We start from the raw sequence: 13,234 nt of genomic DNA on the forward strand, positions 1-13,234 counted from the left end.
GGCCTCTTGAGTGAGATGGGCGCACAACCCCAGAGTCTGTCAAGACTGGCCCGTACGGGCAGGGGTACCTTTACCTTTACCTTAAGACACTGCAAGCTCACATCCAGAGCCTGTGAACAGATCATACCCTAAGATTACTTTTACATGGGATTTGCACTGACACTTGAAATTTGATTTTTACCTGTGCCTTTTGGGTTTAACCAAAGTCAAAACATGGCATTAGAACTAGGAATAGGTAAAGAATGATAGTGTTGACTAAAAAAGGCCTGCAAGAAATCAAGTGTGCAACATCCAAAATGAGTTGCTTAGCTAAGTAGTACTAAGCTATCAAGCCTAGGAGCCAGGTATCACTGAAAGGTTCATGAAGAAGGGATACTGGCACCTTTTGCTGTAGAAATGAGGCTTGTGGGGTTATGTAGGATAGGTAAAGTGGTACTACAGTGAAGTTGGATCTACTATAGCCTGTGGTTGTACAGCTCAACCAGCACAGAGTGTCCCTTATTCATGGTTTGCATAAGAAGTCGCATCATTTAGATCAACTAATTTAATTATTTTGACTTAAATCTGCAGCCAAGCCTATGTCACATGATCTGCTGCAAAGAATGGAAACCAGCACTTTGATCATCAGAGCCCATAAAAGTTAAGGAAAAATGATTTTGCACATGTTATATGCATAGAATGTCAGCACAACTAAATTTTGAACACCTAAACAGATGTAAAAATCTCAGATCTGATTGGTGTCAAAGAGTAATAACATTAAAGCTATAATATAGTCTCAATGAATAGTACGCATTTAAGAAAAGGGTACAAGAGTAGGTGTGGGTGGGTGTCTTATTTCGGCTGAAGGACAAAGTACATGTTATACACAGCCACATGTATTTTTATACAACATTTTCTTTAATAATAACAATAATGGGGGGGGGGGGTGGAATCCAGAAACCAGCCTCTAAGACTGTGAGTTTCTCCATGGAGGGACATAATGGGAGAGGCTTCTTAACCCTTTTTCTTCTGGTCACTTGCCCACCCCCCCCTTCAAAGAAAACCCCTGTTTTTCATCCAGGAGGCTTTCTGTTTAAAAGAAGAAAATGCTGGAGAAAAGATACACATGGCTGCATATAATGTATACTTTGGCCTTGATTCAAGGGAAGTAAAACAGAGAAACTTTGTTAAAAATATGATAGTTACATTTTATGCAGTCCTGCTTAAAATAACTCTGCATTTTTGTCCTTTTATGAAAGAATAGATATAATAAATGAGATATTGTATATTTTTGTGCTTTTATTAAAGAATACATATAATAAATGAGATATTGTATACTTAAAAATTGGAAACTGAAACTGTGATCAATTTATGATGTTACTTCCCACTGCAGAGTAAATGCCACAGTGTGGAACCATAGTAAAGCTTAGGTCTTCTGTCTAAAAATTTTTGAACCCTCTCAGTTAAGCATGAACTATGTGCTAAGAATTCCAGGCCAAAGATCATAAGATTTCTACTCATGAGCAATTTTATTTTACTTTTTATGTTCCATGGAGCATGCTTGATTGAGCCATCTGGTTTTTAACTAAACATGCCCTTTGTGCTATGGGCAGCATTCGTCTAGATCACTCAATGCTTAAGGCATACTATCATATGCTGAGGATGGAAATTACTAATCCTGTCTCAAAGTGAGAGGAAGGCAACAGTTCTGCAAAATGGCTTTTGTGTCTCTTTTCATCTTTATCAGTCTATGAACACAAATCAACAGTATATTTTTCCTTGTTAACTTTTTAAAAAAGAGTCCTTGTGTGGCACTCGGAAGCCTCCTTGGTTGCCTGCACTTTCTGGAATATCCATGGGAGGATGTCAAAGCGTAGGCAGCCAGGAAGTCTGCTTGTGGAATTCCTGAGAGAAGCACAATTATTATTACAATTAAGTTAAAAGGAATGCTCATGAGGAGTTCATGATGTAATGTCCTTCCACAGGCATTCCCTGATTTAAATCATATATGATTTGTGCTGTATTTGTGATGTTCTATTATGTTATTGTTATTTATTGTCTCTAAGCCGCTTTCCTGGGGCCATCTCCCCCCATTTTCTTAAATCGGAGTATTTTGTAGAAGGAAAAATACGGTAGTACATCAATAAATAAAATCATATTCTAGGAACCAAGGGTAGCTGCAATACCAGGCAATGACTTTGTTTTGTTTTGTTTTTTGTTTTAAGTTAGCAAGGAAGAACACACATTGTAATGTTATTAAGTACTAAACCTCATCACTCACATAAATTTCTGACTCCCTCCGTCCCCGGAAAAGGAGCTAGAACAACAACTGCCTCTCTTGGGGTGGAGGGTGGGGAGCAAAGTAATACCTGAAATGTCTGGGCCAGGGTATGGCACAACTCTAGTATTGATTCCAGCTGCTGAAACTGTGTGCTGTTCAGGATTGTTTTATAGCATTGGAACAGCAATCCTTCACCTATAGACTTAAATATGCACCATATGTTTGGTTTTTTTAAAAGCTCTATACAAGCCTTCTGTGTAGCTTGTAGGGAACCTGCAACATGTAATGATTGACCATTTGTTTGTTTGTTTGTTTGTTTGTTTGTTTGTTTATTCATTCATTCATTCATTCATTTATTCATGTGTGTACATGTGAGCAAAGCTCTCATCAGTCATGAATTCCCTAAAGCAGGTCCACCCTGATTCTACGCAGTGGAAAGCTCAACATGCACAACCATCTCTCCGTGTGATTTACGTATGGTTTTCCCACAAATCCCTACAGAATAGTGCCTTCCAGGAACTTGGCAACATGTGAAATGATCCTTATTTGGTTGTGTAGCGCACAGGGTCTGGCCATTTCACATAATGACAGATCCCTATGTTCTACAGCACTGTGGCAATGGAATTCATCAGAAATGAATGCCTCATCTCATTCTGGTTTTCTTCAATGTAAATTAAGTGTTTTATACAGTATAGTAAGAATAGCTATGTCTTCCTCCACCAACTTTTTGCCATTCTGCATGAGTAAACTTATGGCAGCTCATCATTATAAATATATGAACTTGAACTGCATTTTATAAAGTTTTCAAGAACTGCAAAAAAGGAAAACGTGCCATCTCTTCTTAATTAGTCCTCCTTGAGTACCATGAAGTTCAGAAGCATTCAACAATGTAAAATACACAAATAAAATCAGTTACCGGGAAGTCACAGCTTGCATAAATTCATCAAGAAGATCATCATAAGCTTGGCCTCTGATTCGTTTATGTTTCAACCCAATATACAAAGGATCTTTTAGCAACTCCTGTTAAAAAATAAAATAAAAACCAATAAGGTAAGTATATCAGACAAGTTATCATTTGAGTGTTTCTAATCCAAAAATGAAGACTGTATCTCTAAACTGGAAATTAAGGGCACAATTCTATGGTCCTAGGGAAGTTGTCCCAGCGGTCATATAATTTTGTGGCTCTCCTTTTTCATGGATAGAGAAGGAATTCTGTGGGAAGAGCAAGAGGACCATCCACAAAGGCTTCCTTCTTGCAGCAACAGAAGCCTCCGTGGCTGCCCCTCCTTAGATATCAATGTTACAACAGTAGAAAGAAGATGTTTCAGAGCACTGGAAGAAACGTATGCCAGCCCTGGGGTGAGCCCTTGGACACTGCAACCAATGGAGGGGGGATTTTGAATAAAGGAAAATTGCCTCTCCACACCCTCCTTCTGCCCTGCCAGCACAAACTAAACAGAGGTTTGGATTGGGCAGATTGTCCGCCTTTAACTCTTCCTCCCCTGTCCAAGTAGGATTGCTTTGCCTAACTGGTTTATAGTCACATCCTTCCAGAGAATTATGGGGAGAGATTGATCTCTAATAAGAATTCTCTGCACCTCATCAAACTACAATTCCCAAGATTCTTTGTGAGAAGTTTTGAAAGTAAAAAACTGATACAGGTTTGTAGAGTAGATATGCCTGTAGCATGAGAATGAACAAGATTAGAATATAGATACATACATATATTAACCTATAAAGGCAAAATTACTGAAAGCATAATGTGTGGGATCATTTTCTGCCATTCTTGGATGATGAAATAAAAGTTAAATTCACAAAATTATACAGTCAAATTTTGTAGATCAGAAACGCCTTTCAAATAGTGATAGAGGAAGGAAAAAATGAAGATGCCAATTACAGAGTACATATTATGTTCTTTCTTCAGCATAACGGCTGGCTTTGAGTTGCAGATGTCAAATCATACCTTATAATTTACAGATCCCAATATGTGCAGTACCCATAGCATTAAAAAAACACACAACACAAGCATTTATCTGCTCACGTCAAAACTGAGCTAAAGTCAAAACTGAGCTAATGTTCAGGCAAAGAACATTCCAAGAAGCCAATGCATTTTCTGTTCTGGCATTTTTACTGTTATTGAATCCTAACCATCAGAAAGTATGGATTCATTATAGCTATTTCAAACATCACTTCCAACTTCATGAACAAGTTGGCGACAATCTCTTCCCATTGCAGTGATACACTCTGCCTTTCAGAAAAATAGCAAGGGGTTATTTTCATCATCCAGACTGCAACTGGCCAAGTTGTGTATCAGTGCTGCCCTCAGGCTACCAATAAATATTCCCATGGCAGCAGAGAGCAAGCTGCAGGTGCAAACCTTCAACCTACCTTCTCCACAACTTAGCAAAACTGCCATGTTGGGTACCAGGCTAACATGCAATGATCTGCCCTTCATTTCTGAAGCCACTGCAAGGGCTAGAATGCAGTAAGACTTGAGGAATTCCTGTTCATGCAGCGCAAGGAGCTGGGCTTTATTCTAGGGGTACTCAAGGGTACACAGTATCAGCACCTTGTTTTTCTAAAAGATAAGCACTGGTTAAAAGTGTGGCACTTACTTGAATAATTTCATGGTGAGTACCAGAACCCTGTTTTTCTAGTAGAAAAGCACTGATAAGGAGGCTGTCCCATGAGGAGCGTGGAACTAACAGGCTAAATCTGTAGGTATATCATGGAGCTGTTGCTTCAGCAATAAGCTGTCCGCAACAAGTCTTGCTCGTCCCTTTTTCAAAAAGTGATCTAGAAAATAATCTGGCTATACCATTTAACAAGGAAAAATAACCTCTCCCTTAATTACGACAAGTCAGTTTAAGAAGACACAAATATGTATTCTGTCCCTACTCATAGTCTCAGTATTCATGGCAGTATCTGTTGCTCTAGTAGTTAGTACAGGATAAACTATGGAGTGAGGTTTTTGGTTTTTTTCCTTTTTGAGTATTCCAATGCATTGTCTTTAATAAATCTGCTTGTCAGAGCTAAAGCTGCTGCCAACTAGCAGCTACTATTTCAAATCAAGACTTTAGGATAGCTGTAACAAAGGCCCTCTTTCTATTGCTCTCGTTTAAAGTTGAATAACTGAAAATATATGGCACACTTTAAACTAAAACACACCGATGGTTTGAACCATGAATCTTGATAGTAGCAACCAGAGCCAAATATTGTCAAAATATACTTCTTCTTATGAACCAGTATCATGTATTTACAAGGTCACAGAACTCTGATATACAATCCTATGCCAACAATATCAAATACTCATGTTTCCTCACAATCTCATACTACTTAGATTCACAATTCCCACTGTATGAGTTGGGATTTCAATGCAGTATCTTCTCTAAGCAAGTATCCCACCCCACTCCAGAGGTTTACTGCTGCATCTCACCTGGTAGCAGCTGACATGACCTCACGGGGGCAGATTTACCTAACCTAGCAATGTTCTATATGTTCCTGGTTCTTGGCACTGTCTTAGCAGCAGCAGCAGCAGCAACAACAACTAAGACACTCATGGTTTCAATGCTAATTAGGTCAGACATCCCCAGGTTCCAACTATTCCTACTACTGAACTACAAACTTTAGTCCCTTTTCTTCCCATGTTGCTTTTCTAGTGGTCTATTTTTCTAGAGAAAGAACAAAATGCACTGAAGCCAAGTTTCATAAAGCTCCAGGAAAGCATTTAGGAAATGTGCTCATTTATTCACACTAAAGTGTTGACAACTTTCTGGTGTCAGACTCTAAAAGCTAAACTTATAAACATTTCATGAATAGCAGACCCATTGATTTCAGTGGTCCAAATCCTAAATAGTTTTTGTAACCAATAGAACTGTGAGTGATTTTAGGATGGCCAGCTTACAGTCCAGCTGAGGCTCCTGCCAGGTATAAGTACTTTGATAAGTAGTTGGACTTGAATTTAGTAGTGAAGACTTCCAACATTTACTGTACATTGCCTGTAAAGTACTGCCAAAGTAATTGAAGCAACATGAGTACTCTTGCTGTTTCTGTGGAAAACCTGAGAACACAAGTCCCCTTTGAATCTTCTCATGAAAGCTGCCAATATGTTTCAGAGTTGTGCTGATGTGAAGCTAACTTTCCAATGCCCACTGCAAGCCTGTGGCTCAAAATAGGCCCAACTTCCAAATCTTTACAGCCATCTATCTGCACACCTAACATTGTATTACATCTTGAGTTGCTTCTCAAAATCTGAGGGTTCTGGCACATTAGTATAGCAACCCAACTAACCAAAATCTAAATAATTTTGCTGTACACTAGATGCTCCTGGGCAAACACATTTCATTCACAATCTTGCTGCAATGATGACACAATGAAGTGCTATCCAGGTTTCTATGCATGCTGTGAGCTATGCCATGCAGACTGGGCATAGCCCACCACAACCATATGTTCCCTATGTCCACCACATATACACAGTCTGGGCAAATGTCAAGATGCTCTCATGCTCACATGCCTCACTCAGATTTCTGCTAGGTATACAGCAGTATGGGTATTTTTCACTACTACATGAACTCTCATTTAGGGCAGATTTGTAAAAAAAAATTACATTATATACATCATGAAGATCAGAGCCCAAGACAAAAAGGTCACCAGCTCATGCTGAGGCATTCAGTACAGATTGGGCCCAACGACCACTGTCTGATTCAAGGTGTCTTGATTCTTTCTAGGAATTCACTAGTCTAAGGCAAGTACTGGACATGACACATGGGTGTGTTCCTGTGTGATAGAACACACACACACACACACACATACACACACACATTTCCTTTACTCTAATTACATTCCATTTACAGCCCAGGTGGAGCCTGCTAGCTCAGCGAGTAGGTGTGGGTAACATGCCTTGTCAAGCCCAGATAATGCAATCAACATGCAAGGTATAAAAATGAAGCAGACCTGGCCATGACCAGGTGGCCATGGAAGAAATTCTGATAATATATTAATTTTATGATGTAGATTTACACAAGTTGTCTTCCTTGAAAGTAAACTATATTTTGGTCAATGTTGCTTTAAAACAGCAGGATCTGTTGCTACTGAATTTGACTTTTCCATTCAGAGATCTGCAGTTTCAGTTATTTGCCCTTTTCTGTTTGATCGCTTTTTATATGCTTTAGCAGCAATGCGCTGTAAGTTACATTAGACTTACAGTAGTTGAGATGTTGAAAGCTATGAATTCATAGGACATACTTTGATGCTTAAAAAAAAGGCAAACCAAACTTGCTCAAAGACTGTTTTCAGTGCTACATTTTTGCTCATAAAAGGCTGGCTGTTATAGTGGAGTTAACATGAAACTGATACATATGCATGTTGTTTAATCTAGATTTATCACTAAGCTTCTAAGTTCCCGATACCCCTGAGCTAAAAGAAATACAGAAATTGCCATTTACTGCATTACAGTTGTGAATGTTTGAGAGCTCTTCAAAAAAGAGCATCAAAAATAAGAGATTAATAAACATCAAGAAGAATTTGTAAAATCTCTGGCAGTTTACTGAAAATAATCAGTTGCCAAGTTAGCAGCTAACAAAGTAAGTCAGCCAAAGGTATTCTATGTTAGCAACAAATAGTATTAGCATAATGTAGATAATGCAGCTGAAAGTTAGAAACCGCCTACCAATTTTGTCATTATGCTGGCATGTGGCAAGTATAAATAACTATTCCTAAACAGTAGCCTGGTCTGCACACACAGATGAATTAAATGGGGCCTTACAGTTGTTCATCCACAGCTGACACCTAAACAGCAGACTGAGCAGGCGCACAGGATAGCTGGCTGAAGCCTTTTCCATTATTATGAGATGTATTATATTACTATTTAAATTACAGTAATTATTTCTGAATTTATATCTATACAGAAATTAGCAGATGTGAATTTTATGCACCTTTGTGTCCCCCTTTGTGCTGATTTTCTAGTGATGCATTTTTGTCTTTTGGGGTGATGCATGAATAGCCATTCTATTTGCAGCTGTGCTGGTTTTTTATTTGTAGTAGGTTTCTATCAACAAACATTAACAGTGTTATCTGCCACCTGAAGTCTGAAATGGCATAATCTATTATACCACCTTAGTAGTCTATCACTTCAGTCTGCTCCATATGAAGCCTCAAATGTAGTGATAATATGTTGCTACAGTAGTTTGAGAGGTGGTGTGAAACAGTGGCTAAATTTTCAGCATAATCTGGGAAACCCTGGTTGAAATGTCATTTTAGTTATCAACTCAGTATGTGGCTTCTGTCAAGCCACTATTTTTGAAACCTTAGTCCACTAAACCCCCTCTGCAACAGGAGAATACTTTGCACACCTGTTATACGCATTGTTGATATACTGCGTCTGCTATTGCTATATAAATGACAAGTTGTATTAGTTTAAAAATATAGAAACCTCCTGGATCATAGTTTTTGCTCTAGTATATTTTTTCTACAAAAACTATATGCTTTCCATTTTATTCCACCTGTATTTCATACAAAGAGGAAGATTTTCAAAGGGAAGGAATGGTCTCTTGGGTGAAAACTGCTTAAAGGGATTTGAAGTGTGTTATTTATTATTTTTGTTCTTGTTTATTTCAACAGCATTTATATACTGCCTGATTATAATAAAACCTCAAAGTGGTTTATAAAAAAAAATAAGACAACAAAATTATCAGAAAAAAATAGTTAAAACAAGTATTTGAAATGTTCAAAAGCAATTAAAATGACTAAAAAGCTAAAACCAGATTAAAACACATGGCAGATTGTAGTATGTATCTGGTTCTTCATTTTAGAGGTCCCCATGATAGGTTCCTGCTTCCCATCCCTAGAATACTGCAGCGTCTGTGCATGGAAATGGTCCAGTGACACCTCATACTACAGCAGCCTTCTGCTGTTTATCATTTTGAAGGCTCCTCAATATAAAATGCTTCCAGCAGCCACATCTAGTAGTTCGCTTAAGCTAAAAGCATTGTGTTAAACAGGCCTAACAGAATACTTGCTACACCCACAAACAAGAGCGTGGGAAGTGGCATATCCATACCAATCCACAGCTATACCTGCACTTTATTTCAAAACTGCACCATCTCAGTCATGCATACAGATATGAGTATCACGGTACAAGTCCTACAATGAGGGGAAGGGATAACAGTGCAGGCCGTGCATTGACTTGATAATATTCACACATGTTTTATTTGCCACATTTCAAGAACATGTAGATTCTTTATAAATATTGTCTTGTTTAAATAAAACACAAAGCCAGCAATCTCAGAGGGGTGTGTTTGTGTGTGAGTGTGAGTGTGAGTGTGTGTCTGTGTGTGTGTGTGTGTGTGAGAGAGAGAGAGAGAGAGAGAGAATGAATACATCAGGGAAGCATTTAAAGTCTACATTTCCCTGCTGCACACATGTGTAATAAAACACATTCCAGGTAATATGTGCACTGGCGTTTCCATGTGCTATTTTACTCAGTACATTCACAATTGGATAACACTCATTGTAATTTTATATCCTTTTATTTTTCTTCTTCTTTGGAACGATTCACTCTTGGGTTTATGAACACTCTGACCTAATTCAATGTAAAAAATGTATTTGGACATACATGGTATGAAGACTGCATTACATTAAGAAGTTCCAAATTTTGTGAAGTTTAATTTATATAAATTATACATTATTTTCTAAAGAAAATAACAGCTATCTTTAACATCAATTTTATCTGTCAGTCCCATGAGGAAACAACAGTAAAATGCATTTGGACATCACCATGAACTACTGTTAATGGTTTACCATAAATGTGCTTATTGCACCCCCTTTGCTCCTGTCTCCTAGTGCACAGGAGTAGCAAACCACAATCCAAACTTGGGGTCGTTGTTTACTTGACTCAGCTAGTGAGGGGTCTTGGAGGGTGGCATCTTAACACTTCAATCCTAGCGCAGTGGGTGAAGGAGCTTCTTCTTCTTCTTTGGTGATCACTCGTAGCTGAGTAAGATTGTCTTCCATGAACACAGTCTTTACAGTGATCTTTAGGAAGTCTTTAGTTTGCACCAGGCATCCTATTGGGGAGACTCAGTTTTCGGAGTGCATGTTCTGGAAGTTGGGCAACAGGGGCAGTATAGAATTCCTATTGGTGTACTGACCTCCCCGCTGCACCACGGATTCCCGGCCTGAGCTGCTTCAGGTCATGGTGATTGTTCTCCTGGTTTGGTTGTCCTAGGGAATTTTAACATCCATGCCGACACCACCTTACAAGGGGCTGCTTGGGACTTCTTGGAAAGAATGGCCTCCAAGGGGCTGTCCCTGAATAAGTTTGGCCCGACCCATAGCCTCAGACACGCCTTAGCCCTGGTGTTCAGCTTTATAGACATGGGTGATCTGACATTAAGTAAAAGTGAAATACAAGAAGTGCCATGATCAGATCACTTCCTGGAGCAACTTCTTCTTCACAGGGAGGTGGGACAGATTCAAATGGTCCATCTCCAACACTTAATGGATCCAAATGCTTTCCAGAGAGTGGTTGGGGATGTTTTATCCCATGTTGATTGCCTCTCAGCTGATTCCCTGGTGGCCCACTGGAATACAGAGTTAGCCAGGGCTATTTACTGTCTGGCTCCGAAGTGCCCTCTCCAATTGCATGGAGTCCTGACGGCCCTGTGGTTTGCCCCAGAGCTGAGGGAGATGAAACAATCGCTTAGATGGCTAGAGCACCAGTGGCGGAAAACTCATTCTGAATCCGAGCAAACATGGGTTAGAGCTCAACGTTGAGCCTACCAAGAAGAACATCTTCTTTGCCACATCTATTGCATCTGCAGAAAACAGCAGCAGGAGACTCTCTCAGGTGGCTCACAATCTAATGGAACCACCTTTGCCTGATGAGGACCCTAAGATTTCCTGCAATGATTTTGCAAACTTCTTTGCAGTTAAAGTTGCTCAGATTCGGAAAGAGGTAGACTGTGGGAGTAGGGCTTGGGTGGGAGAGTGCTAGAGTCCTGACTAGTCAAGTTGCATGGGATCAATTCTAATCTGTTACCTCTGAGGGCATGGCTGCTTTGAGGAGTGAAACTGACCACCTGTCTCCTTGACCCTTACCCACCCTGGCTCATAAAAGCGAGCTGAGAAGGGCTGAGCAATGGGCTCCACGGGATGATGAATGCTTCCCTCTGTGCGGGAGTCTTTCCAGACCTGCTGAAAGAAGCAGCTTCTTAAAAAAAACATCTTTAGACCTGCCAACTATTGCCCAGTCTCAAACCTTCCATTCTTGGGCATGGTGGTTGTGTGGGCAATTGCTGAACAATACCAAGCATGCTTGGAGGATCCCTTCCCATCAGGATTCCATTTGGATCCCTTCCCATCAGGATTCAAGCCTCATTATGGGACTGAAACTGCCTTGGTCGATGATCTCCAGTGGGCTAGGGACAAAGGTGAAAGCTGTTTCCTAGTTCTGCTGGATCTCCCAGTGGCTTTTGATACCGTTGACCATGGTATCATTCTGGACCGGCCAGAAGGGTTGGGAGTTGAGGGCACTGTTATACAGTGGTTCTGCTCCTTCCTCCTAGGTCGTGTCCAAAAAGTGATGTTGGGAGATGAGTGTTCAGTCCCCTGGGCTTTCACATGTGGGATACCTCAGGGTTCCATCCTCTCCCCCATGCTTTTCAACATCTATATGAAGCTGCTGGGAGAGAACATCAGGGGGTTTAAGCTTGGTGTTCACCAGTATGCGTATGATACCCAGCTCTACTTCTTTCTTAAATTGGAACCAGTGAAGGCAGTGAATGTCCTATGTGAGTGTCTGGAGGCAGTTGGAGGGTGGATGGAGGTTAATGGATTGAGGTTGAATCCTTATAAAACAGAAGTACTGTTTTAGGGGGGCAGGGTGTGGGGAGATAAGGAGATAAAGAACTACATAACTTCTGGAAGACATCTGAAGGCAGCTTTTGGAAGACATCCTATATCGGGAAGTTTTTAATATCTGATATTTTACTATGTTTTTTATATGCTGTAAGCCTCCCAGAGTGGCTGGGGAAACCCAGCCAGATGGGTGGGGTATAAATAATGATATTATTATTATTATTATTATTATTATTATTATTACTACTACTACTACTACTACTACTACTACAGGTGTCTGAGTTATAAAGTCCTAAGTTTGAAAAATACACATGCACCCTCTTACTTGAGATGATTGTTTACAAGACTACTGTCTCTCAACTGCCTTCTGATCAAAACTTCCAAGTTCAATCAAAATTGTTGGCTGAACATGCCCACTTGGCATTCCATTTGATTCTACAGTTATTTGGCTGTAATGCAATAACTCTTCCAACTGAGATACTGGAATGAAATTTGGTATGCTGAGTCCCATTGCAACTCTTATGTTTTAAATTCTAATACAAGCTCAGCCTCCAAGAAAGAGGTAATACATAGTACCAAAACCTTTCCCCTTGAGCACAGAGATGTCAAAAAGAAATTCTCCATTTGATCCCTATACTAATTTTCAAGGCAAGAAGAGAAGACAAAAAGTTGTTTGCAATGCAGTATTTGAAGCAAGGCAGTGTTTTGCATAACCTTTATGACTTGGGAGTAGAAAAAGAATACTGCATTACACCTGAATCTTTAAGTCCCTTGTGGTTAGGTTTTTCTTCACGTTATCCAAGGTTGAAAGGAGAACAGGTGCACAGTTGCTACCTGGCCTCAAATCTTACTGGCTGCTTCCACACAGAAATACTTTTGATTTGGTGCTTTTGGTCCAAATCCAACATTCATGAAACAGGTCTGGGCTGCCTTTCAATACTTCCACACATAATTATTTTTATTATTTATTATTTATTGAATTTATATACCACCCTAGAGCCGGAGGTCTCTTCACACATCCTGTGCATCCTGGGCTGGAAGTAATAATTATGTACATGGAGGCTGGAGGCAGATAAATTGCTCCTCTTATGTAATCTACCACCTAGAGAAGGTGATTCA

The 13,234-nt window shown here is 39.7% G+C and overlaps 2 protein-coding genes across 11 annotated transcripts in view; one reads left to right on the plus strand and one right to left on the minus strand.

Annotated features, from left to right (window-relative positions):
- The window catches only part of ME1 (malic enzyme 1), a 118,257-nt gene that overhangs the window by 54,259 nt on the left and 50,764 nt on the right, over positions 1-13,234 (minus strand). For all 3 annotated transcript variants that reach the window (XM_083730388.1, XM_083730387.1, XM_083730389.1), the window contains one exon: positions 3,177-3,280. In XM_083730388.1, the coding sequence (XP_083586514.1) occupies positions 3,177-3,280 (104 nt within the window). The remainder of the gene's footprint in view (positions 1-3,176; positions 3,281-13,234) is intronic.
- PRSS35 (serine protease 35) overlaps positions 1-13,234 on the plus strand; it is a 152,954-nt gene that overhangs the window by 49,368 nt on the left and 90,352 nt on the right. The window contains exon 3 of one of the 8 annotated variants that reach the window (XR_014561934.1): positions 571-1,994. The exons of the other annotated variants lie outside the window; for them this stretch is intronic. The gene's annotated coding sequence lies outside the window, so the exon portion shown is untranslated. Of the gene's footprint in view, positions 1-570; positions 1,995-13,234 lie in introns of those variants that run through there. 8 annotated transcript variants of the gene reach the window in all.

The sequence above is a fragment of the Podarcis gaigeae genome (genome assembly GCF_964106915.1).
Source record: "Podarcis gaigeae genome assembly, chromosome: 3".
Classification (NCBI taxonomy): domain Eukaryota; kingdom Metazoa; phylum Chordata; class Lepidosauria; order Squamata; family Lacertidae; genus Podarcis; species Podarcis gaigeae.